The sequence below is a fragment of the Leucopleurus acutus genome, assembly GCF_964270905.1.
Source record: "Leucopleurus acutus genome assembly, chromosome: 19".
In the NCBI taxonomy this organism is placed as follows: domain Eukaryota; kingdom Metazoa; phylum Chordata; class Mammalia; order Artiodactyla; family Delphinidae; genus Leucopleurus; species Leucopleurus acutus.
In genome coordinates, this window is record NC_139161.1 from 23,082,943 (window position 1) to 23,106,590 (window position 23,648).

The following is a 23,648-nucleotide window of genomic DNA, read 5'->3' on the forward strand; positions in this document are numbered from 1 at the left end:
AAGTAAAAGAAGAAATAAAACCTTATAAACTAACATCTTTTATGAACACAGACATAAAACTCCTCAACAGGGCTTCCCTGGTGGCGCAGTGGTTGAGAGCCCGCCTGCCGATGCAGGGGACACGGGTTTGTGCCCTGGTCCGGGAAGATCCCACATGCCGCGGAGCGGCAAGGCCCGTGAGACATGGCCGCTGAGCCTGCGCGTCCGGAGCCTGTGCTCCGCAACGGGAGAGGCCACAACAGTGAGAGGCCCGCATACCGCAAAAAAAAAAAAAAAAAAAATCCTCAACAAAACATTATTAAGTTGAATCCAGCAATGCATAAAAAGAACAATACATCATGGTTAAGTGGGGTTTATTCCAGGAATGTAAGACTGGCTAAAGATCAAAAATTAATCAATGATGGGACTTCCCTGGCAGTCCTCTGTGCTTTCACTGCAGGGCGCATGGGTTTGATCCCATGGGTTTGATCTCGATCCACGAACTAAGATCCTGCACGTCACGAGGTGTGGCCAAAAAAAAAATAATAATAATCAATGTAATCCACCATATTAACAGTCTAAAGTAGAAAAACTATATGATACTATCAACTGATACCAAAAAAGCACTTGACAAAATTCAACATCCATTCATGATTAAAAACAACTCTCAGCAAACTAGGAATAGAAGCGAACATCTTCAACCTAGTAAAGAATATCTACAAAAACCCTACAGCTAACACCATACTTAATGATAAAAGACTGGAATGTTTCCCCTTTAAGACTGGAAACAGGGCAAGGATATCTGTTCTCTCCACTCCTGTTCAACACTGTACTAGAAATCCCAGCCAGGCAATAAGGTAAGAAAAAGAAATAAAAGGCATAAAGATTGGAAAGAAGGAAGTAAAACCCATCTTTATTTGAAGATGACATACTTGTTTGTTGAAAATCCTACAGAATCAACAACAAAAATCCTTACTAGAATTTATAAGGCACCCAAGCAATTCAATGAGAAAGGAAAGTCTTTCAATAAATAGTGTAGTAACTAGATGTGCATATGGGGAAAAAATCCTAGTGCCCATCACCTAGCACACTCAAAAGTTAATTTGAAACAGATCATGGAACTATACACAAAGCTAAAGCTATAAAGCTTTTAGAAAAAACCTAGGAGAATATCTTTGTGACCTGAGAGTGCATGAAAATTTCTTATATAGGACACAGAAAGCAAAAACCATAAAAGAAAAATTGATAAGCTTCGTCAAAATTAAGTTTTTTCACTAATCAAAAAACACTATCAAGAAAAAGAATAGGTAAGTTTCCAGACTATATAAAGCATTCCTACAACACAACAGTAAAAACGTAAATAATCCCATTTCTTAAAAGGGAGGAAGGCAAAAACTTGAACAGACACTCCATAAAGAAACATAAAAGAATGACCAATAAGCATTTGACAAAGTGCTTGACATGCTTAATCATCAGAGAAATGCAAATTAAAACCACAATAAGAAATCACAGCATAGCCATTAGAGTGGCTAAAATTTAAAAGACAGATAGCACCAAATGTTGACAAATGTGGAGCAATTGGTACTTCCATTCATTGTTGGCTGAAATGTACAAAAGATACAATCACTTTAAATAAAGACTTTGGAGTTTCTTATAAAGTTATACATAGATCTACCCTTTGACCTAGTAATCCTTCTTTTAGGTAATTATCCAAGAGAAATGAAAACTATGTCCACAAAAAGACTTGTACAGGAACGTTCATAAGAGCTTTAATTACAATAGCAATAAAAGAATAAAAACTGGGAAAACCCAAATGTCCATCAACAGGAGAATGATAAAAAAAAAACCTGCGGTGTATTTGTACAATGGAACACAATTCAGCAATAAAGAAGAACAAACAACTGATATACCCAACAACATGAATGGATCTCACAGATATAATACTGAACTAAAGAAGTCAGACTCAAAAGAATATATACTATATTATTCCATTTGCACAAAATTCTAGAACAGGCAAAACTACTCTAAGATGGAAGAAGTCAGAGTCAGGATAGTGGATGCCTTGAGGAGGGATGCAGGGAGCAGGAGGGCAATTGCCTAGGAATGGGCAGGAGGGAACTTTGGGGAAATATCAGAAAGTTCTATATTGTGATAGGGATATGGATTACACAGGTGTATTTATTTGTCAGAATTGTACAGTTAAGATTTTAGAAAAAAAAAGTGGGGCTCAATAAGAAAAAAAATAGGACATAGAATGAGATAAATAACCCAATCACATTTAAACAGATTTTAAATGCATGTATTTAAAAAAATCCCTTCTTGGGACTTCCCTGGTGGTCCAGTGGTTAAGACTCCGTGCTTCCACTGCAGGGGGCGCGGGTTAGATTCCCTGCTCGGGAAACTAAGATCCTGCATGCCACACAGCGTGACCAAAAAATTTTTTTAAATAAAAATGACAAAATAAAGATTATAAAAAAATTTAGAAATCCCTTCTTTACAAGGAAACAAACTAACAAAAGATGGTGGATAGATGAATGGGAGGTGAGCATAGGGATAAAGGGACAAGTAAATAAACAAACCAGTCAAAGGCTTTGAATGAACCAAGTATGATACAACATCCTGAACCAATGATTTTGATTAAATCAACATGAAATCCAAAAAAGAAAAAAAAGAATGAATTGTTGTTAGCTGCCTTATTTTTTTAATCTCTTTAGTGTTCAATAGTACTGCTTTAAGCCTTAAGTTAATGCAAAAAGAACAAGGGCAGTCTTAAGAAGTAGTTATATTAAAATAATAGCTAATGCGTACTGACTCCTGTGTGATAAACACCACTCGTGGATCCACTTTCTTGGCTCCTTTCGTTTACTCCTCACGATGATCCGCTGGTAGGTACTATTATGAAAACACCATTTTTCAGATGGGGAAACTGAGGCTTAAGCAGATTAGAGTGACTAGATGGGAGTCATACATATAATAAAAGGAGACCCCAGGATCTAAACAGTGGCAGCCAGATTCCCCAAAGTATACTCTTTACTCATTATTATTATTTTAAAATTTTATTTATTTTTGGCTGCGTTGGGTCTTCGTTGCCGCACGCGGGCTTTCCCTAGTTGTGGTGTGTGGGCTTCTCCTGGCGGTGGCTTCTCTTGCTGCGGAGCACAGGCTCTAGGCATGCAGGCTTCAGTAGCTGTGGCTCACATAAACCCACATAATGTAAAACTTACCATCATAACCATTTTTAAGTGTACAGTATAGTAGTGTTAACTCTATGCACACTGTTGTGCAACACATCTCTAGAACCTTTTTAACTTGCAAAACTGAAACTTAAACCCATTAAACATCCTTTTGTTTCTGCCTCTCCACAGCCCCTGGCAACCACCCTTCTACCTTTTGTTTCTAAGAGTTTGACTACTCTAGATGCTTCATATAGGTGGAATCATGCAGTATCTGTCTTTTTGTGACTGGCTGATTTCACTTTGGAGAAATGTCTATTTAAGCCTCTACCCATTTTTTTTTTTTTTCAGTACGTGGGCCTCTCACTGTTGTGGCCTCTCCCGTTGCGAAGCACAGGCTCCGGACGCGCAGGCTAAGCGGCCATGGCTCACGGGCCCAGCCGCTCCGCGGCATGTGGGATCTTCCCGGACGGGGGCACGAACCCGTGTCCCCTGCATCGGCAGGCGGACTCTCAACCACTGCGCCACCAGGGAAGCCTGCCTCTACCCATTTTTTAATCGGGTTGTTTTGTTGTTGTTGTCATTGTGAGCTGTAAGAGTTCTTTATATATTCTGGATATTAACCCCTTATCAGATATATGGTTTGCAAACGTTTTCTCCCATTCCACAGGTTGCCTTTTCATTTTGTTGACTGTTTAAGTCTGATGTAGTCCCACTTATCTACTTTTGCCTCTGTTGCCTGTGGGGTTGGTGTCATATCCAAGAAATCATTGCCAAATCCAATGTGATGAAGCTCCAAAGCATACTCTTGTAACGGTGTTTATCAAACCACGGTTGCAAACCTACCAGTAGGTCAGGAAATTAACTTAGTGGACTGTAATGGGTATTTTTTTTTAATAATTCTACAGCATTTCTATTGATTGATTGGCTGTGTTGGGTCTTCGTTTCTGTGCGAGGGCTTTCTCTAGGTGCGGCGAGCGGGGGCCACTCTTCATCGCGGTGCGCGGGCCTCTCACTGTCGCGGCCTCTCCTGTTGCAGAGCACAGGCTCCAGACGCGCAGGCTCAGCAGCTGTGGCTCATGGGCCCAGTTGCTCCGTGGCATGTGGGATCTTTTCAGACCAGGGCTAGAACCCGTGTCCCCTGGACCGACAGGCAGACTCTCAACCACTGTGCCACCAGGGAAGCCCATGTAACGGGTATTTTTAAAAGAATAGAATGAGGGTTTCCCTGGTGGCGCAGTGGTTGAGAGTTTGCCTGCCGATGCAGGGGACACGGGTTCGTGCCCCGGTCTGGGAAGATCCCACATGCCGCGAAGCGGCTGGGCCCGTGGGCCATGGCCGCTGAGCCTGCGCGTCCAGAGCCTGTGCTCCGCAACGGGAGAGGCCGCAGCAGTGAGAGGCCCGCGTACCGCAAAAAAAAAAAAAATGAGTCACTATATGCAGTGTGGCTAAGCACTGTTTTAGAAAATTTTCTCCAGTTGTATGTGTGTGTATGTGATGGACTATGAAATAAAATGAATTTCTACTATGGGCTATGGTTAGAAATTTGAAAAACATTGCACTACTCTGCACTGCATTTGGACCAAGCAAAGACCCAACAACGCGGAAGATTTTCCAGTAGTTATAGTAGAGTCATCACATAGCTCTTGGTGGGCCTAGGTATGATGAACACAAAAGAACCTGTGTTAGCATTGTTGGTACTACATTCAGGTGGCAGCTTAGTTTCCAGAAAAATAGAAAATCAACTGTCATATTAAATTAATATCTTATGCAAATTTTATTGGTGCTACTTGTTTTGTTTTGCAGTTGCATAAGAGCTATATACGTGTAAAGACTTTATATCTGGTTTTATACTTGCATATATTTATACAAATAATTTAAGTTTACAATTGGAATCTAAAAGAGCTTTCTTTCCTTCAAAAGGTGTCCGTACAACAATGGAGTTTGAAAAACACTGTTTAGGTCGTGGACTGGGTTCAACAATATCCCCCCGAAAATTCATGGACACCCACAGCCTCAGAACGTGACCTTATTTGGAAATAGGATCTTTGCAGATCTCAAGTTAAAATAAGCTCATATTGGATTAGGGTGAGCCCTAAATCCAATGACTGGTGTCCTTATAAAGCCACGTGAAGAAACACAGAGGAGAAGCACAGGAAGTCCATGTGATGACAGGGGCAGAGATTGGAGTTATGCTGCCACAAGCCAAGGAATGCCAGGGATTGCCAGCAACCACCAGAATCTAGCAAGAAGGAAGGATCCTCCTTAGAGAGCCCTCACATGGAGTGTGGCCCTGCCAGCACCTTGTTTTCAGATCTCTAGCCTCCAGAACGGTGAGAGAATGGATTCGTGCTTCAAGCCACCAAGTTTATGGTAATTTGTTACAGCGGCCCTACAGAAACTAACACAACAGGCGGTAACCTGCCCAAAAGAGGGGATGCATAAGACGGCCTTTCTAAAAGCCCTAAAGGTATAGGTCTAGACTCCTAACAGTATGCCATTCCACAACTTGGGCTTCACAAGTGGGGAAATTGAGGCCCAGAGAGGGTAAGTGGCTTACTCAAAGGGCCATAGTACGTGCAGAGAAGGGACCAGAAAGCCAGACTCCTACCTCACCCCCCACCCCACCCCACCACCAGTTCGGCCCTCAGGGAAGGCAGACTGCTCTACTTACCACAGTGCTGGTGACTGTGTTCCCTGCAGAGGTGGACTTGGCTTCCTCGATTCCGGAGACGGGTTTACTGAGCTCTGGCCTGGAGCAGCTGAGGAGGCTTGAATTCCTCAAGTCAGTAATAGAGCTGTAAGGCCTCGCAGATGTAGGCTTATGGGGAGCAGGGCCAGCCTCCTCCCTGGGGGCCTCCTGCTCGAGGCTGCTGTCTGTCTCATTTTTCTTTGTGTCTCTGATGCTCGACAGCAAGTCGGGTGTGCAGGACTCTAATGTCAATGGCTGGAGGTACTGGGAAGGAGGAAACCAAACGTATAGCCCATGGGAACCCAGCTCTGTCCACTTCCAGATCATCTGCACCCGAGGGTAGGTGCAAAGGAGATGAGGAGGAGAGGAAAGCAATCAGAATCAAAGTCTCTCTAATCGGGGGCTCTTAACCTGGGGTTCAAGGACCCCTAAAGGGCTCACGGATGGTTTCACGGGGCCTTTGAGCCACTTGAAACTGCAGTTTTAAAATTGTATCTTTGTATACGTTATGGCAAGAGATTCCATAGCTTTTTATCAGATTCTCTAAGAGTCTATGACCCTAACAAACTTATTTTTTTAAAAAATAAAAACCTGCTCTAAACCTGTCCCTTCAGGTAAGTCTTTGAGAAGGAGATAGACTGAAAAGTCAATGAATCTTTCCAGGGAGCCAGAAGAGAGAGCTAGGCAGAGAAGCAGGGGATCCAGAGATTCAGATGATAGGACAACTGGATAGCTGGCCCCAGCCTAGAGGCTGGTCCACACTTTGAGCAGAGAGCAGGCTGGAAGCACCAGCTGTGTTCAGTCACCCCATGTAGTGTTCTGAGGTCCTGCCTCCCAGAAGCTTTTCCCTGTGGCCTCCTCTCTCAGCTGTGCCCCTGGCCTGCTGGAGGGGAGCATTCCAACCCAAACTAGAGTTGGGGACCATGACCACAGGTAGTCTTAGAGCCTACTCCCTACATGGGGATGGTGGTCAGCCTCCCAGCTGCTTTTACTCCAGCTGAAGGAAGAAGGGCAGACCAGTGAGAGTCCTCTCTGCCTGGATGGAGGGATCCTCTGAAGGCCTCCGGGCTCCCCTCCCGGGGCCCAGCTCTCCATGCGGCCCCATTCCCTCAGTGTGCCTGAGATCTCAGTAGCGGTCTCCTCAGCACCCGCCCCTGGACTGGCCCCAGCCAGGGAAGGGCGCTGGGCATGCGCGCTCCCCTCCCATCCAGGTTTACTTGTTTGGAGGCCGGGCTGGTGGCGGTCTTGGACTCCTGCCTTTGTTTCTGTCGCCAGTTCTGCGTGCTCTTGCCTCTCGCTCGCTCGCCTGCTGATTCCCCCTGCATTTCCACCCTCTTATCTTTCGTTTGGAAGGATATTTTCTCCTGTTTCAGTCTCAGCTCCTGGATCAGCTGCCTGCCCAGTGAGGAACAGTCATGTAGGTTAGGGATGGGCTGGGAATGTGGACACTCTCCTTGAGGGCAATGAGACACCCTGCCCTGCCCACCTCATAGAGTGGAGTGGCGGGCTGCACCCCACTCACCACACCCCACTTCTCTCTTCACTTCCCAGTAGGCCAGATCCCACAACTGGCAGGTGCTGGGAAGAAGGTCTCGGTAGGACGCTAAAGTTAGGGGCTCCCACGTTGGACCCCTTCACATGCTGGGCTTCTCTGGCCAATGATGTGACGGAAATAACTCAGTCACATGACTCAGGAGACAGGGGTTCTAGAGCCTCTTCTGTTGTTATCTGCTGTACGATCCTTTTTCTGCTCCATGAAATGAGGTGGAGGGCGGGGAATGGACCGAATGGGATGAGCCCCTTCCGGTCCTTAGATTTGACACCTGCATGAATCCAGGAGGCAGCCCTGAGGGGCTGGGCATGCTGGAGTGGGGTGGGGGTGCCTGTCTCATGGGTGAGTTTCTAGAAACAGCCCCATATCCACTTAACAACATCCCACACCAAAGAATCTTACGATTCCTGGTCCTTGCGAGACCAAAACAACTTCAAGGCTGCCCCAAGGTTACCCCTCAGGTCAGGCAAACCCCTCTTCCCCCAACACCCTGCTCCCCTAGCCCCAGGAGCCTTCCTACCGGGCATACATCTCCCGAGCCCTGGAGGCAACTGTATTCTGGAAGAGGGAGTTGTTGTCCTGGAAAAACTTCTCATACTTCTCCGAATTCACACTGGGATAAATCAGGCGGAAGCCTCCACAGTTTTCCTTTTCATACTTCTCAGTTTTCTCTAGAAGCACGGCCTGAAAGCCCTTGACTTCCTCCTTCCTGTTGGGAAGCAGAACACAGGGCTGCAGTTAGGGTTTCCTGGGACCGAGCTTGGAGAGGACATGGCCTTTCCAAGGACACGGATGTCATCTAGGGCCAGACGGAGGCCTCGCACGCAACAGTGGTCAGTCCTAAATAAATGAACGCATGAATGTTTCCCTGAAAGGAGATTCTAGCCCTCCCGGGACAGCAAGTGTCACAGTGTACTGAGAGCTGGTTGGAACGGTCTTCCTGACAGCTCACCAAATTCTCTCCCGTTACAAGTAGAGCCTATTTCCCCCTTGGCTTTGTTCTGATGAGGCAGACTGTCGCCATCTTCCCAATCACAGCCCCTGCTACCCTTCTCTGGCGAACTGACAGCTTGTGTTTTGCTAAATTTGAGGGCTTCGTGGATAAGGCTGATGAGCTTTTATGAGCTGTGATGATCTCATTCTTCCTCACAGCCCCCCGGGGAGGTGGAGGTCAGGGAGCGAGGAACGATAAGCCCCTTTTACAGCAGGGAAACCAGGAGCTCCTGAGCCACCCAGGGGCAAGTCATGACGAGGAGACTGATCCAGAGAAGGGCCCTGGCCGCCCCTTAGCTGACGCTGCCTCCTTCTCCAGGAGTTTAATGGAAGGCAGCCCACCCAGCGGGCTCGGTGTCCAGACCTGCCACTTACCAGCGAGGTGACCTGTACAAGGCAGTTCCCCTTCCAGAGTCTTGGTCTTCTTAGCTCCAAAATTAGGACCATACAACACCCCATGCTACCACCTACCCATCCCCCTTCCAGGGAAGACAGTGCACGTGAACACGCTCTGAGAAACACAGTGCCATCCAAACCGAGATGCCATGCCCCGGTTCCAGAAGCTCAGTCCCGAAGGATCAGGCTGGCTCTGCTCATGCGGGGGGCAGCGGGCCACCGTGGGATCTGAAAAGCAACAAAGCCACTCCTTGGCCAGGCTCCGGTCTTCTTTCTCACTCTACAGAGGAAGGCCTCTGTTGAAAGGTAAATGCTACCCAGCAGGGAGCAGGGCGACAGAGGCTCCTGCCCACACAGTGGCAAGGGGAGGATGGACAAATCTTCCTTTTTGTATAGATAAATGGTTTTACTTTTGAATTGGTAATCCCTGGATCTTCATATGATATTAATAAACTCATCTCCATCACAGGTATTTATGTCTATAACTTAATCTCCTATTTTTAGGAACAAAGGAATAGCCACAGTAAAACTGTTCAAACTGCCACATCCTGCCAATATATATTAATTTTCCAAACAGGATTATCATTTGCTAGAATTGACCCATTACTGTACCTGGTCTCCCGAGAACGACACTGCTGCAGGAACTGCGCCCGTTGTCTCTCCTCCTCCAAGACTTTCTTTTTGTCACAGCTTCTCAGGTTGATCAGGACCAAAGTGTCATACAGCAGACTGTCCTTTACCTCTTTATCCAACCAGGAGTCAGTGGAGAAGCTCGGAGAGTGGTTGACCTGTGAGGGCAGGACGGCAGCTGGGGAGGCTGGGCAGGGTGCAAACAGGGTGTGAGGCGAAACGGCCCCTCCAGGGAACCACCCGAGCCCACCTCGGTCGGGGCCCTGGCTACCAAGATGAGTGGAAAGGAGAGGGAGAGAGGGTCTAGACTGGAGCCACAGTGAAGAAAGGAGGAAGCAGAACCCCCTCCAGTTTAACTAGCTTTCATTTTAGTCCTGTCTTCCTGAGAAGCACGGCAGGGGGCGGGGGGGGGGGCTGTCTTTGGTTTCCCCTCCACCTGGTGTGCGTGTGCCCCGTCCCGTGCACTGTGCATCCCAGAGAGTAGATGGAAGGGGCCAGGCTGGGAGGTGGGGAGAGAGTGATGCATTCGGGATCCTGACCGGGGTTGACAGGGAGACTGGTGGGAGGACGGAGAGGACTCATTTCTGCCCACAGAAGAGTCTACGTTGTTCAGAGGCACTGTGTGACATTTGAAGGTTTCCAGCAGTTTCTGAAGGCCTGCTCCTGGTGGCTTATTCTGCTCTTCAGGTGAGAGCTCCAAACGGCCATATTCTCCTTCCCAGCCACACTTGGGAATAAGGGCTGGGAATGGAGGAAAGGCAAGGCCCCAGGAACCTGATCTGTAAATCTGGGTCTTGCGCTCTGAGGGCTGACGCTGTGTCACTGGCAGCTGTCACCAGCACCTCTGATTTGTACCGCAGCCCCACTCCCACCCCCACTCCCGGCGTGCACCCTGAATAGCCACGGGAGAGGGCTGCTTGCACAGGTCCAATCGGGAAGAGAGGAGGCCACCCAGGAGCTTCTCTTCCTCCTCTTCCCACCACGCCATGGGTCTGGGGGAGGCAAGAAACTCACTGAGTGGCTCCCCACCCATTCCCGTGCCCACAGACACCGGGCCGCTCTCCGTTGGTGCTTGGGACTGAGTGGTCCAGGCCCCTGAGAACCAAGCCTGGTGGCTCCTGTCTGATCTTGAACATCCTCCACCCAGCTTTGGTGAAGAACCACCCCTTTCTGGGAGATGACTCTGTTATGAAAGGTAGAGCTGTCTTCAGAATCACTCTGGGCCTGAGATCAGAGCTTCTAAGTCTGGGTGGACCTCGAGAAGGCACAAGGAATTCTCTAATTCCCGGCCGTCTACCTCCCTCTGGTGGCCACCAGGCAGCAAGCGCCTCTGGGGGGCAGTGGCTTGGGAAGTGGATTACAACATCCTGGCTGAGCGGGAGGGTGGAAGGATGGGCCCGGCCGGCTCACCCCGGTAACAGGCATCAGTTTCACCCCTCGCCCCAAGCCCGCACCTCCAGCAGCCAGGGCTTGAGTTTGTGATCCAGCAAAATGTCGAAGCCCAGGATTTCAAAGCAGGCGCTGTTGAGTGTGTGATTGCGGAAGCAGGCGTGGTAGTTATGCTTGATCATGGGGTGAGCCGAGATGAGCGTCTTGATGATGATGTCCTCGATCTCTCTCCAGATCTGCCCCACGTTGTAGCCGTGGCTCTCCATGTACACGTTGAAGGTGGAGAGCTTCCTGGAAGGGAACCACGGGCCATGAGGCAGGGCAGCCCACCTCTGGTCATCTAAGGCCATGGCATGCTGGAAACCAGAAACTTCTGGAGAAGATAAGGCCCCAAAGCCAGTGGGGAGGGACACCCAGGAGCCAGGGTCATACCAGGGCTGTGTCGGCTCAGGAGGACCTTGCAGGAGCCGCAGGGCCGTACTCCTCAAGCCTCCACCGTCCTGGAGTGGGCAGAGATATACTGACATGTAAGCCCTGGCCTGGGCACTTTCACTGTAACATAGAAAGCACCTGTGGGCTGGGGCAGGCATTCGGTATCCCAGGTGAAAGCTGAATGGATGAATAAAAAATTTTTTTAAAACACACCCTACGGGCTTCCGGGCGCAGTGGTTGAGAGTCCGCCTGCCGATGCAGGGGACACGGGTTCGTGCCCCAGTCTGGGAAGATCCCACATGCCGCGGAGCAGCTAGGACCGTGAGCCATGGCTGCTGAGCCTGCGCGTCCAGAGCCTGTGCTCCGCAACGGGAGAGGCCACAGCAGTGAGAGGCCCACGTATCGCAAAAAAAAAAAATACCTTACATCATGGTTTTGCTTTGGAGGCAATGGTTTCTCAGCCTGTGGTGTTCATTAGAAGCACTTAGGGAGGCTTTTAAGGCCACCGATACCTGGGTTCCACCTCAGCTATCTGAGGGGATTCTGGGGACGCTAAAGACACAGAAATTTTGTTCATTGTTAACCCCCTAAAGGGCTGACCAGAGGGGAAAGGAAACCCCAGGGCATCTCAACAGATAGGGTTACCAACTGTCCCAGGGCAAACCAGACAGTCTGATTTTAGAGCTGAAAGTCCCACATCCCAGGAAACCCCTCAGTCACAGGCAAACCTAGATGGCTGGTCACCCTATCACAGAAATCAGAGGATATCTACCCCATGAGGAGAGGTTTGTGAGGAAACATCTGAGGAAATGCTCCGATCAGCTCTGAGCTGGGCAGTACAGAGACAGGGAGAATCTGACAGGTCCCAAAGGCAATGGCGGGGACAGACACTCACCCCCTCACACGCACACAGGTGTGCACAGAGAGCCAAAGTGGGAAGTGGAAATATTGGAGGAGGAAATACGGGCGATGCGGGGGAATGAAGAACAAAGAGAAGGATGAGAAGACAGGAAACACAGCTCAGCCGGGCCATCCAAAGAGCTAGATGGACTCCCGTCAATGGAGCCAATGCACATTTGCTAAGGACCTGCTGTGTGTGCAAAACTCATGCAATGAGGGGATCCCAAGAAACCAGCACTTCTCTTCTGGGAAGCCTAAGGACCATTTGAGGAGTCAGCACACAATGAGACAACCAAAGATGCATTTATATCACGACAGATAAACAGAGGCCACTCAATATAGAGGCACCTTTTCTACCTGCCATTGTCAAGGACGGAGTGTTGCACGTACATGAATTTTCCAGGTCGCTTGAAAGCAACCCTTTCAAGTGCAAAAAAAAAAAAAAAAAGTGTTTAATTTGCCTAACTGGAAAATAAATGTTCCCAGAGTAGATTATACACACCTCTACCTTCTTATAACAGACGTTATGAATCATAACATAACCTCTTCTTGATGACTCAGGCACATCACAATGAATACACATAATTGTGCAATTTCATAACGGCCAGTGGCTAGTCCATTCAATTGAACACACTAGCTATGTGCCAGGCACCCTGAAAGACGAAGAGGACCCGGTCTCTGCCCCAGAGGCCTGCCAGGTTTCCAGTTTTTCTTCTTCTTCATTGCTCCTACTGAGTTTGCAGCCTGGCAGGGGTTTACTGCTGGTACAGCTGGCCTCAGGCTAGGGAGGGGGGAATTTGAGGTAGGGGATGGACTAGTAGGAGAAGCAGATTGTCTCAAAAGATGGGGAAGAGGAAGATGAGGAAAGGTGAAAGCAAACAGGAGGGAGAAAAGGAAAGGACTCTGCCCCGCAACACAGGAGGCACCTAGAAGGCCAGGGCACCATTCTAACCAACAAGGAACTTAAGTACCATTGGGGACACAAGGAAAACATGTGCCCCAAGCACAGAGAAGTTACGGGCTGCAGCTGATGCTGACCGTGAGGGTGGTGGGAGTCCAGAGACAGAGAGGTTACTGGGGGTGGTTAGACTCGGATTCCATAGGCTTGTCCTTAGAGATGGAAGCCAGTCCTCTCATCTGACAGGTGAGGAATCAGAGGCCCACAGAGAAGATGGGTTTCACCCACACTGCAATGGTTATATGGCTGAACCAGCACCTAGAACCAGGTCAGAGAAGGCAACACGGAAGCTTAGTTTGACAAAAGGGCCTTCAAGGACGTTCTCCCATGTTTTCAGTTGGAGCTGAGCAAAGGCAGAGAGATGGGAATGAGCAAGGCCTGTGTATCAAAAATGAGCAAAAGAGGGCTTCCCTGGTGGCGCAGTGGTTGAGAGTCCGCCTGCCGATGCAGGGGACACGGGTTCGTGCCCCGGTCCGGGAAGATCCCACGTGCCGCGAAGCGGCTGGACCCGTGAGCCATGGCCGCTGAGCCTGCGCGTCCGGAGCCTGTGCTCCGCAACGGGAGAGGCCACAACAGTGAGAGGCCCGCGTACCGCAAAAAAAAAAAAAAAAAAAAAAAAAATGAGCAAAAGAGTGTCCTGGGAGAACACCACGGAGCGGGTGGCACCGGCAGTACCGCTAGTGGTTAAGGGCACAGACTCCAGGGTTAATTCCAGCTCTGCCACTTCCTAGCTGTGCGAACTTGGGCAAGTTTCTTAACCTTTTTACACCTGTTCCCCAATATGCAAAATCGGGGTGATCATATCACGCCAACTTTATAGTGTTGTTATGAGGATTAAATAGGTTGAGGAATGTAAATTTCTTAGAGCAGTGCCTGGCAGACAGGAAGCGCTCAACAAATAAAATGGTAACTATTAATGTAGTAATAATAATAGTGGGAAATGGGGTCTGGTCAAAGCATACAGCAAGCAGAGGAGTTTGAATCGGATGCTCTAGGCACCTGGGAGCCACACTGGTTACCTGAGAGCAGAAGTAATGAGTATACGGAATGTGTAATAATAACAGCACCCACTTGCATAGGGGGTATTGTTTTTGAGGCCTATTCATACCCATCATCTCAATAGGTCCTTACGGCATATTTGTGAGGCTGGCCAGCCGGGATGCATTTTATTTATTTATTTTTGGGCCGCGCCCTGCGGCTTGCGGGATCTCAGCTCCCCGACCAGGGATCAAACCCGGGCCCCCTGCAGTGGAATTGCAGAGTCCTAACCACTGGACTGCCTGGGAATTCCTTATTGCGTCATTTTAGAGAGGAGAAACCGGAGGTACAGAAAGGTTAAGCAGAGGTGGCTGGGGCTAAGAAGAGTGAGGAGGCCGTGCGGCTGTCGAGGATGAGGATGAGGCTACGTCTGGTGGAAAGGAAGGGATGGAGGGACATTTGAAGGAGGAAACTTCAGAATTCAATGACATGCTGGAAAAGGAAACATCTAAGATGACATCAAACTCTCCAGTCCTGCAGGTTAGAAGTTAGAGAGGGGGAAGTTTGGACTGCTGAGGTGGAAGTGATGTGAGAGAACACGTGACATTGGGAAATGCTGAGCTGGAAGCAACGGGGAGACATCCAGGTGCAGCTGAGGAGAGATGGGCCTGGAGCACCGCAGGGGGACAGGTGGGGGGTAATGCAGGGGCAGGGGAAGGGGGGGCAGCCGACAGCTCCAGCAGGAGGGAGGATGGAGAAGAGGGATGAGGCCAGGCCCCCGTGAGTGAGGCGAGGAGAAGGAAGGGGAAGGGGGGAGGGGGAATTAGGGTAGCAGAACAATACGCCACACCCTCACCTTAGCCCTGGCGCCACATAACACGCCCCCCCATCACAGCCTGAGGGCCCAAAGCCTGTTAGTGGGGTGTCCATTCTCGTAAGAGGAAGGAGATGAGGGCCCTTTGATGACATGCCTTTAGACGAAGGAGAAATCACAGTAACTACAAGCAATATCTGCGCTCTGTCACAGGTCACTTGAGTCTCAGAGTGACCCTACGAGGTGGGCAGGGCAGGGCGTCTCACTGCCCTATTCTACAGACCAAGAAATGGAAGCTCAGAGAGGTGAAGGGACTTGCTCCAGCTGACTCAGCTGGCGTGGGTCAGAGCGGGGACCGGAAGCCAGGCCTCACTGCGCCCCGATGTTCAACATGCAACCGCGCAGGCGGCCAGAGGGTGCCCACAGACCAGGTGGGCAAAGAGGAAGTGTGGGAGCTGTGGGCAAAGTCGGGTGGCCAGCGCCCTCCAACAAGGGGGAGATCGCCTCCTGCCAGCCCAACACGTCCCCTTCCAGCAGGCTTAACCTTTTCCATTTGCTTTTTGGAACTCTGCTACCAAGGGAGTCATGAAATTTCCTGTGCTTCTCTGATGCTCTGAAGCCAAACAGACTGCCTGTTTATCAGTCCTTTAAGTCTGATGCAAGAGAAAGAGCAGGGGCATCGTGACACATCACTTGAGAATCTCTGTTGGAGCAACACCCCAGGGAACCACAGGCCTGGCAGGTCCTTCTCCGGTGTCAGACCAGCAATCGATAAATATCTGTTGGTCTAGAAATGTCAGAAGGGCCAACTGTAATAAGAGTATGTTTTGGTGTGTGTGTGTGTATCCTGCTGAGGAAACAGTTCGTGTTTACCTCTCCTCCTCCCAACCTCCTAGGGTTTATGATGTGGCCTTCTTTTAATGATTAACAGCCAGAGGGCAGAGACTAAGGAGTCTGTTCTGGGCTTAGAGGCAAAGAAATATTTTCTGACACCATGTGACCCAAGATGGAAACACTGATGGGGACTGACAGGGTTTGGATAGAATCTCAGAGAGCAGCTCGGAGCCCAGCAGGGAAAGAAAAGAGAAGGGAAGCCGCTTCCTTACCTCTTGCTGCCAGAGTGAGCATCTCGAAGGAAATTGGAACTGTGCTTATTAATGGAATAATTAGTCAGGTGCATGCAGATATCGTCCTGGGGAAAGAGACACAAGTCTGTGGGGTCAGGAGGAAGGGCAGCCTTCCACTTCCTCTCTGTGCCCTTCCATGGCCCCTGGGGCTTAAGGAGATGGAAAAGAAAGGGGGCGTCTTAGGGCTTACTTACACTGGCAAAACAGAGGAAGTAAGAAGGCGTATCCTACAGCCTGGAGCATAAGAAACTCCCACTCCTGAGGTTGGGTGGCGCTCTGCTGAGGGGGGACTTCAGGAGCCCTGAGGGCCTGGGGATGTTGGGGGAGGGCTGGGGCCTTGCCCACATCCTTCTTTTCCTTGAGCACCACGGAACTGTGGCTTTGCAGTCAGGCCACGAGTCCCCACCTCATCTCTTCCTAGCTCTGTGACCTCGGACAAGTCCCTTATAACTGGATTTTAATTTCCTTATCTGTAAACTGGAGATGATAATCCCTATCACTGAGGGCTTTGGGGAGGGCTAAACAAAAGAACAGATACACCCTGGCACATAGTAAACCACAGTTCAGCAAGTGACAACCACATCCACCATGCCTTGAGAATGTAGGTGCAACTAGGAATTTTTACCAGCTAAGAGAGGAGGGGAGGCGGCGTGTCCCCGAGCTCACCAGGTTGTCTGGGCAGGGGCGGGAGTAGGAGGTGGTGGCGAAGCGCGCCAGTCCTTCATTGTACACAAAAATCCTGAGAGGGTCACAGGATGTCATGAGCACGTAAATCCGCAGGTCAAACTTGAACCCGTCGATGATAAAGGGCTGGGAGGAGAGAACAGAAGACACACGGCGTCAGAGGAGAAACCCCGACTTGAAGCCCATTAGCGCCCTGTCTTGTTTTCATGGCTTCAGCTCCAGTGTTACCTGCGTTACAGAGGCCAGGCTGGGCTGGGGTTGGGGAGGGGGACAAGGGGATTTAGGCTATGTGACCTTGTGCAAGCCACTAACCACACCAGGTCTCAGTTTCCTCATCTGTCAAATGGCATGAGTAACCACCTCCAAGAGCTTTCCTGGCAACAAGACAAAATAACATGAAAAAGGCCTGTGACGAAGGCCATGTTGTCACCACCCAGGGCTTGCTACCGTCGCACTTCTGCCAGAGTTCTCCCTGCAGTTGCAGTATGGATTGCAATGCCAGCCAGGTCTCCTACGCATCTTCTAGAAGGCTCCCTCCCTGTAAAGGGCTATACCTCCAGTCATGGACAGCTGGTTACCATGCTCTCTCCAGGGCTACTTCCCTCTCCCAAAGGAGGTGGGGCCTCCACAGACCCAAGGGGCTCTCCCAGCTGCCGTCTGTTAGAGGCAAGGGGCCAGCATGGCAGCGCCAGACCAATCGACAAGAGTGCAAGGGCAAGGGCGCTCTGGCCCAGGCATATGTCGCGTCTCTGGTCAGAAGGCTTGGTCCGACCAAGTCCAAGGCAGGACTTGGCTCCACCCCCACCCCACCCTCCCTTCCCTCTTTTCACAACCAGTCCAGCGGAGCTACAGCCTGAGGTTGCCGTGGATGATAAATAAATAATCACGAGGAGGAAGTACCTTTGAGATATAGAGTTGACAGATCATATCCTCCCCCGGTTTGATTTCTTTCACTGTCCGGGTGATGAATATTCCTCTGCCCTGGCAGCCCGAATCCGGCTTACAGATGTACACCTTATTTTTTCTTGACCTGCTGTAGTTCTGCAAATCTCCCCAGCTACCAGAGCAGGAAGAGAATGAGAGACACCTTTAGTGGGGAGATCAGTGAAAATGAAGGCTAGCTCTTTATTTAAAAAAAAAAGAAAAAAGTGACAAAAGCCCTGGAGTTGACAGACAGACGCCCAGAGATCTGGTTACAGGAGAGGCCGTCGAGCACACACAGCGGAGAAGATGGGCTCTGGAGGGAATTCAGATCTGGATTTCAGCCCCGGCAACAGCACTCACCAACGGTGTAGCCCTTTACCAGGACTTGACCTCTCTAAGCCTCAATTCCATCATCTACACAAGGAAGACAATGACAGCTATCTCACACATGACACGATGCGGGCACGGTGCCGGTCCACGCCGCACACCCCACAAAGGTAACTGTGATCCGAGCGCTTCGGCTCTCTGAGTTTGCAGACAAGAAGTGTGAAGTTCTGAATCTGACTCAGGCCCTGACAAATGATGTGACTTTGGATCCATCCGTCTCTTCCCCTGCTCTGGGCTTCAGCCTTTCCTCTGTAACACCTCCACTCCAGCTAGAGCGTGACAGGGCAAGTACTATCTTTGAATGTAGTTTGAAGAAAGTATATTCAGAAGAAAGAAACCAACTTAAAGGATTATAAATCGCAGGCTTGCTATACTTCTTGTTTTGCATTTTAACTCAAAGGAGCATTGCCACCCCTGGAGAAGTCACATGACTGCAATGTCCCTCAGTGGCCATGAAATCTGGAGGCGCCTGTCAACCCGATGGCAAACACATTTTCTCTGAAGTTGCTGCTAAGCTCTGCAAATTGTTCCAGACAAGTTAGGAAAGGCTGAGAACCCCTGGGGCGCTTGGTTTGGGAAAGCACTGGGGGGAGACGGGAGAGTGGGATTCCTGGGGGGCCTTTGTGAGTAGGTATAATTCTGATGTCAATGCTTCTCTACTCCCCCACCTCGTCCCAAACACCAGACTGTACCCAGGTCATGCTCACGTCATCTCACATTCCTCCTGCTTCTCGTGATGTGGTCCAGAGTATTTTAGGTACCAGGAAGGATGTCCATTTTCCAGGTGGATATAGTGAGACCAGAGATGGGAAAAGGCTGAATGCCATCCACGGCACTGCCATGGGTCAGAGGTTAGGTGTCCCTCCCTGCTCCTAACCTGGGTGCTAACGATTACCTCACTCCCTCCAGAAATGCTCGAGGGCCTTAAAAATTCCGAAAGTGCACAGTGAAAAGGCTGGAACAAGTTCAAAATCAACAGCTTTCAAGGTCAGAACAAATTCTCATCCCAACTGCAGGCACAGGCTCCAAGGCACCCAGCCCCTAAATGTCATCTAATTGTATAGGCAGAGCCTTGTGTTTTCTCAACCTTGGACGCACCCTTTATTCCTTCTCTTCCTGAAGAGGAGAGAGAGATGGGAGACCCTATGGGAAGGGAAAGTAGCAACCAGGGACTCGGGGGCAAGTGGAAAATGTAAACTGGCGGTGGGGAGTGGACAAAGGGGCGCAGGTGGGCACTCACTCAGCAGGAAGACACCAGGTCCTAGGGAAAAAGTGGAAATCTTTTGGGAATATCTTTAACATGCGGCTCATATTCCTGGCCAGCAAGTCCTTGCGGCAGATTTCAGTCATCCCTGGGAAGTGATTGATTTTCTGCAAAGGAAGCCGGAAGTCGTGAACAAGGGGGCCCATGGGAGTACCCATGAGCTCCCCCTGGGGACAGTCATAAGACTGGGGCTCCACGGGGTAGATGCCACGCTTACACAGAGGACCAGCTCTGACCCAGATACCTGGTAACTTTTGATTTCCATCACCCGCCCCAGCGACACCGAGTAGTCAGTCCAGTAGAGAGTCCAGTCGTCGTTTTCCCCTCCCTCTCGAAGGCCATACTGTTGGGCAGCCCTACGCACTGCCGTGGCAGGTGGAGAAAGAAAGGCCCATCAGCCGGGAAGTGGGGGAGGAGCACGTGGTGGGGAGGTTATGTTTCTAGGTGCTCCCAGACCGTACACTGAAGCCAGACAACTGGGCTCCTTGGGACTGGAAGCCATCTTGCCCCATCTGGACACACCGTTGCCGAGAAAGGAACACGGAGAGTGGAAAGCTCCTGGAGAACACAGCCTGTGCCCAGTGACCTCCACAGAAGGTTTTCTGGGGTGAATGTTTCAACCACCCTTGCCAGGAAGTAGGCCTCTGGGTTTCCTCCAAGCACTAGCACTGAATGTTCAGGGGATATAAACTAATCCTTAACGTCGACCAGAGCCAAGCTTAATTAGCAAGGTAAATTGACAGAAAAAACTATGCAGTGTATTTCAAAACCATATACGTGCTATCACGTCCTTCTTCCCCGGTCCCCATTAATCTTAATAACTAGGAGCTGACTCCAACACAAACTCAAATGCCTTCAAGAGCCTGGAAAAAAAGAAGGGCCTGCAGTGACCAGGAGAGTCAGGACCAAGCTAAAGCACCCAAATTCGAAATGAAAACAGTGGACTTCCCTGGTGGTGCAGTGGTTAAGAATCCGCCTGCCAATGCAGGGGACACGGGTTCAAGCCCTGGTCCGGGAAGATCCCACATGCCGCGGGGCAACTAAGCCCATGTGGCACAACTACTGAGCCTGTGCTCTAGAACCCATGAGTGTAGAGCCCGTGCTCCACAACAAGAGAAGTCACCACAGTGAGAAGCCCGTGCACCGCAACAAAGAGTAGCCCCCACTCGCGGCAACTAGAGAAAGCCTGGGCATGCAACAAAGACCCAACGCAGTCAGAAAATAAAAATAAAATAAATAATTTTTTTTAAAAAATCACCCTTCAAAAACAAAAAAAGAAAGAAGAATATATGAGTGAGCCTTCCCAACTCTTTGGGGGAATCCAGTGGGTCCCCATGGTGGGTGCCTTGAATGCAGGTGCTCACCACTCTCATATCGGCAGCTGGATAGATTGATCACCAATCATCTGGAAAAGAGAAAGGGGAAAACACCAAGACAGAGACAGACACACATGCCAGAACAAGGGGCTGCACGTAGAAACATCGTGTCCCACGTGGAGCTGCCTGATACCTAAGTGGTCCCGCTAAGCCCGGTTTGACCATCCCTGTTACTGAGGACACAAATCCCCAGGGTTGCAGAGTGACAGAAAACATGGGTTCAGAGTACTGTTACTCTGCCCACGAGCTAGAAATTCTGTATTGTGATTATAGCTGATTTTGCTTGAAGCTTCATATTAACATCATCGCCTCCTCAATCCTTTTACTCCAGTGGCCCATCGGGAACAGGAAGTGAATATCTTTTTGGCCAAAATACTTCATGGCCTCCCTCCTCTTGCCCCCCCCATTAAGGGAAGCTGTGAGTTAGAAAGCAGACAAGCTTTCAGACATCAATCAGTCTGAGGAGGAATTCACTCCCCCTCCAGAATGGAGCAAAAGGTATGGCAAGATATTAAATAAGAACTAGAATGTGGAAGCTGCGGTCAGATCCTGAGAAGTCGGCGTGATTCTGTTACAAGTACTTTAAGTACTTTCTTAAAACAAGGAAATCCATCGTCTCTCCCCACACAATTTTTTAAAGGGATTCTAAACACAAACAGAATGAAGATTAGGACGGGCACGGTTTTATATTACACACCATTATTTGATTCTATAAAACAGATGATCAAAAGTGGGTTCTTTTTATATGAACCAAAAGTGGTGTGATTTTTACTCTGCACAGTTTCTCCTTTACCCACTCCTTAGCAGCCGAGGCCCGCCCCGCTCCAGGTCCCTCCTGCTCTTACCAACATGGATCCCCATTCCTCATCTTTCAGTCCTAACCTCTTTTTCTTCCTCTTCTTCTTGCCTTGCTGCTGGGCATGCTGAAGCCCATTTTGAGCCCCAGTGTTCTCTCTCACAAAAGCCAGCGTGACGATTTGTTTTGAATCTTCTATGGAACTGTCCTCTCTCTCTTCCGAGTCTGTCCCTTCCTCTCCTTCCAAAAGCAGGCACTGGAGCATCTCCCCTGCCTGGAGGAAGCTCTGGGGAAACACGGGTCCTCCCCTGGAGAGAGGGTAAATGGAGTGGCAGTTACTCGGATCCACCTGCAGGGGGACCCCCCTCCCTTGCTCTTGTGGGCGGTGGACCAGCGCTCAGAGACCAGACAACAGGTTGCAGTTTATAAAATGCCACGCCACCTCCACAGTTGGTGCAGGCTTCAGCAAGGAGCTGATTCCACCTTTTGCCATGACTATGACCTTGGGGACTCATTCAGCCAACACTGGCCTTGGTTTTTCCCTCCTGGGGTTTTCAGAAGCAAGCTGAGATGCTATGCATGGCACCATGCCATAAACAATCTTATTATTAAAGTGAGTGAGCGTCTGGAGACAGCCTCAGAACGAAGCCCTAAGCCTCCCTAGCTGAGGGAGTTAGTCCCCGTGGGTGCAGACGAGGTGCTTTGAGGAGGTCTGTTAACTATTTGGGCTCTGCACCAAACCTCCCTCCCACCATCTGCTGGCCTGAGAGTGAACACAACTGGCGCTCAGGAGTGCAGGACTGACTCGTAGCTGGTTGAACAAGATTCAAGCCCGGGGCCAGATGCAGCCCTTCGGAGACCTCAACCACAGAAGGGGCTACAGTGTCTCCCTCACCATCCAATTCAAAATAAAAGCAAGACCAAATTGTAAAATACCTACAAGGAAGTCCAGCAAAGTTCCCATTCCACTCCCACCCCCGCCGCCCCCATGATGACTTCTGTGATGTTTGCTTGAAATTTCAAATATCAAATTTTTTGACATGGTTTTTAATGCCCCTGCTTCACTAATCCTTAGGAATGTGCTTAGTCTGCCTTTGGGTACCCAGAACTGCCCAGGCCCAATAAACTGGTTCATATCCTCTTCGCATCTGAGGCTTCTACGACCATAAGGCCAAATTTCTGGTGCTTCCCCTCCTCTCCTCACCTCCCGAAGCCCGCCAACCTCCTCACTATTTCAGGCCCTCTCTCTTCTTGCTACTTACCCTGTTCTTTCCTCACAAACTCTTTGGCTTTGAAAAAAGGTATTAATAATATCTTTATTATAATTTATTCTAATGTATTATTATCATTGAAATACCATAACATTAAAGGAAGCTCAGAAAAGGGCAGTGTGGGAAGTCACCCGTAGCTAACATAGCAACTTTGGCCCTACTGTGTATTCTTCTTTATTCTAAATTTCTAAGCATAATTATTCTTATAGGATTGTAACCATAATAGATAAACAATTCTGTATCTGCTTTTGCCCACTTACTATCATAACATAACCATCCTTTTGGCTGTGGCAAAGTTTACATAGTTCTAATTTTTAATGGTTGTGTAATAATATCCCATTGAAGGAACGTGTCTGAATTTAACCAACCATTGCCCTATTACTGGCAATGTAAGTTGCTTTCAATCTTGCTATGACATAAATAGCTCTAAAATGCACACTTTCATGTACAGAAGAGCTTGTATTTCTTCAGGATTATATTCTTAAGATATTGATCCAGAACTAGAATTACTAAGTTAATGAATATGAAAATTATGTAGCCTCTGATATTTTATTTATTTATTTATATCACCATGTTATTTCCCAGAGGGATTCCAACAATTTCGACTACCACCAGCAATGTGCAATGATAGCAGGCTCACCAGAGTCACACAATCTCTTGGGAATCATCTCCCCTCTGTACCCAACCGTGCTAATTCTAGACAACTTTTATACCTTACGGCCAGGTTTTTTTTTTTTTAACTTTAATACACCCTGCCACCTCTCTCTGCTTCTTTCTCAAACCAGAATGGGGAAGGGGGCTCTAACTCAGAGGCTACCTATGAATAATTTCATGATAAACCCTTACATGGGCATCATTCTTTAGGCTTTCCAAAGAATTGTCACATATACGATCTCACTGAATGCTCGTAGCCACTTCTCAGAGGGAGAGCAG

The 23,648-nt window shown here is 49.1% G+C and overlaps 1 protein-coding gene across 1 annotated transcript in view; it reads right to left on the minus strand.

Annotated features, from left to right (window-relative positions):
- The window catches only part of TTLL6 (tubulin tyrosine ligase like 6), a gene marked incomplete at both ends in the record, with an annotated part of 32,190 nt that extends 10,481 nt beyond the window's left edge, over nt 1-21,709 (minus strand). Inside the window, 12 exons of the mRNA XM_082860824.1 lie at nt 5,827-6,108; nt 7,062-7,239; nt 7,917-8,105; nt 9,398-9,573; nt 10,870-11,095; nt 15,993-16,078; nt 16,680-16,823; nt 17,598-17,754; nt 19,249-19,379; nt 19,517-19,635; nt 20,637-20,674; nt 21,531-21,709. Of these exons, the coding sequence (XP_082716950.1) occupies nt 5,827-6,108; nt 7,062-7,239; nt 7,917-8,105; nt 9,398-9,573; nt 10,870-11,095; nt 15,993-16,078; nt 16,680-16,823; nt 17,598-17,754; nt 19,249-19,379; nt 19,517-19,635; nt 20,637-20,674; nt 21,531-21,709 (1,905 nt within the window). The remainder of the gene's footprint in view (nt 1-5,826; nt 6,109-7,061; nt 7,240-7,916; nt 8,106-9,397; nt 9,574-10,869; nt 11,096-15,992; nt 16,079-16,679; nt 16,824-17,597; nt 17,755-19,248; nt 19,380-19,516; nt 19,636-20,636; nt 20,675-21,530) is intronic.
- Nucleotides 21,710-23,648: the final 1,939 nt, after the last annotated feature.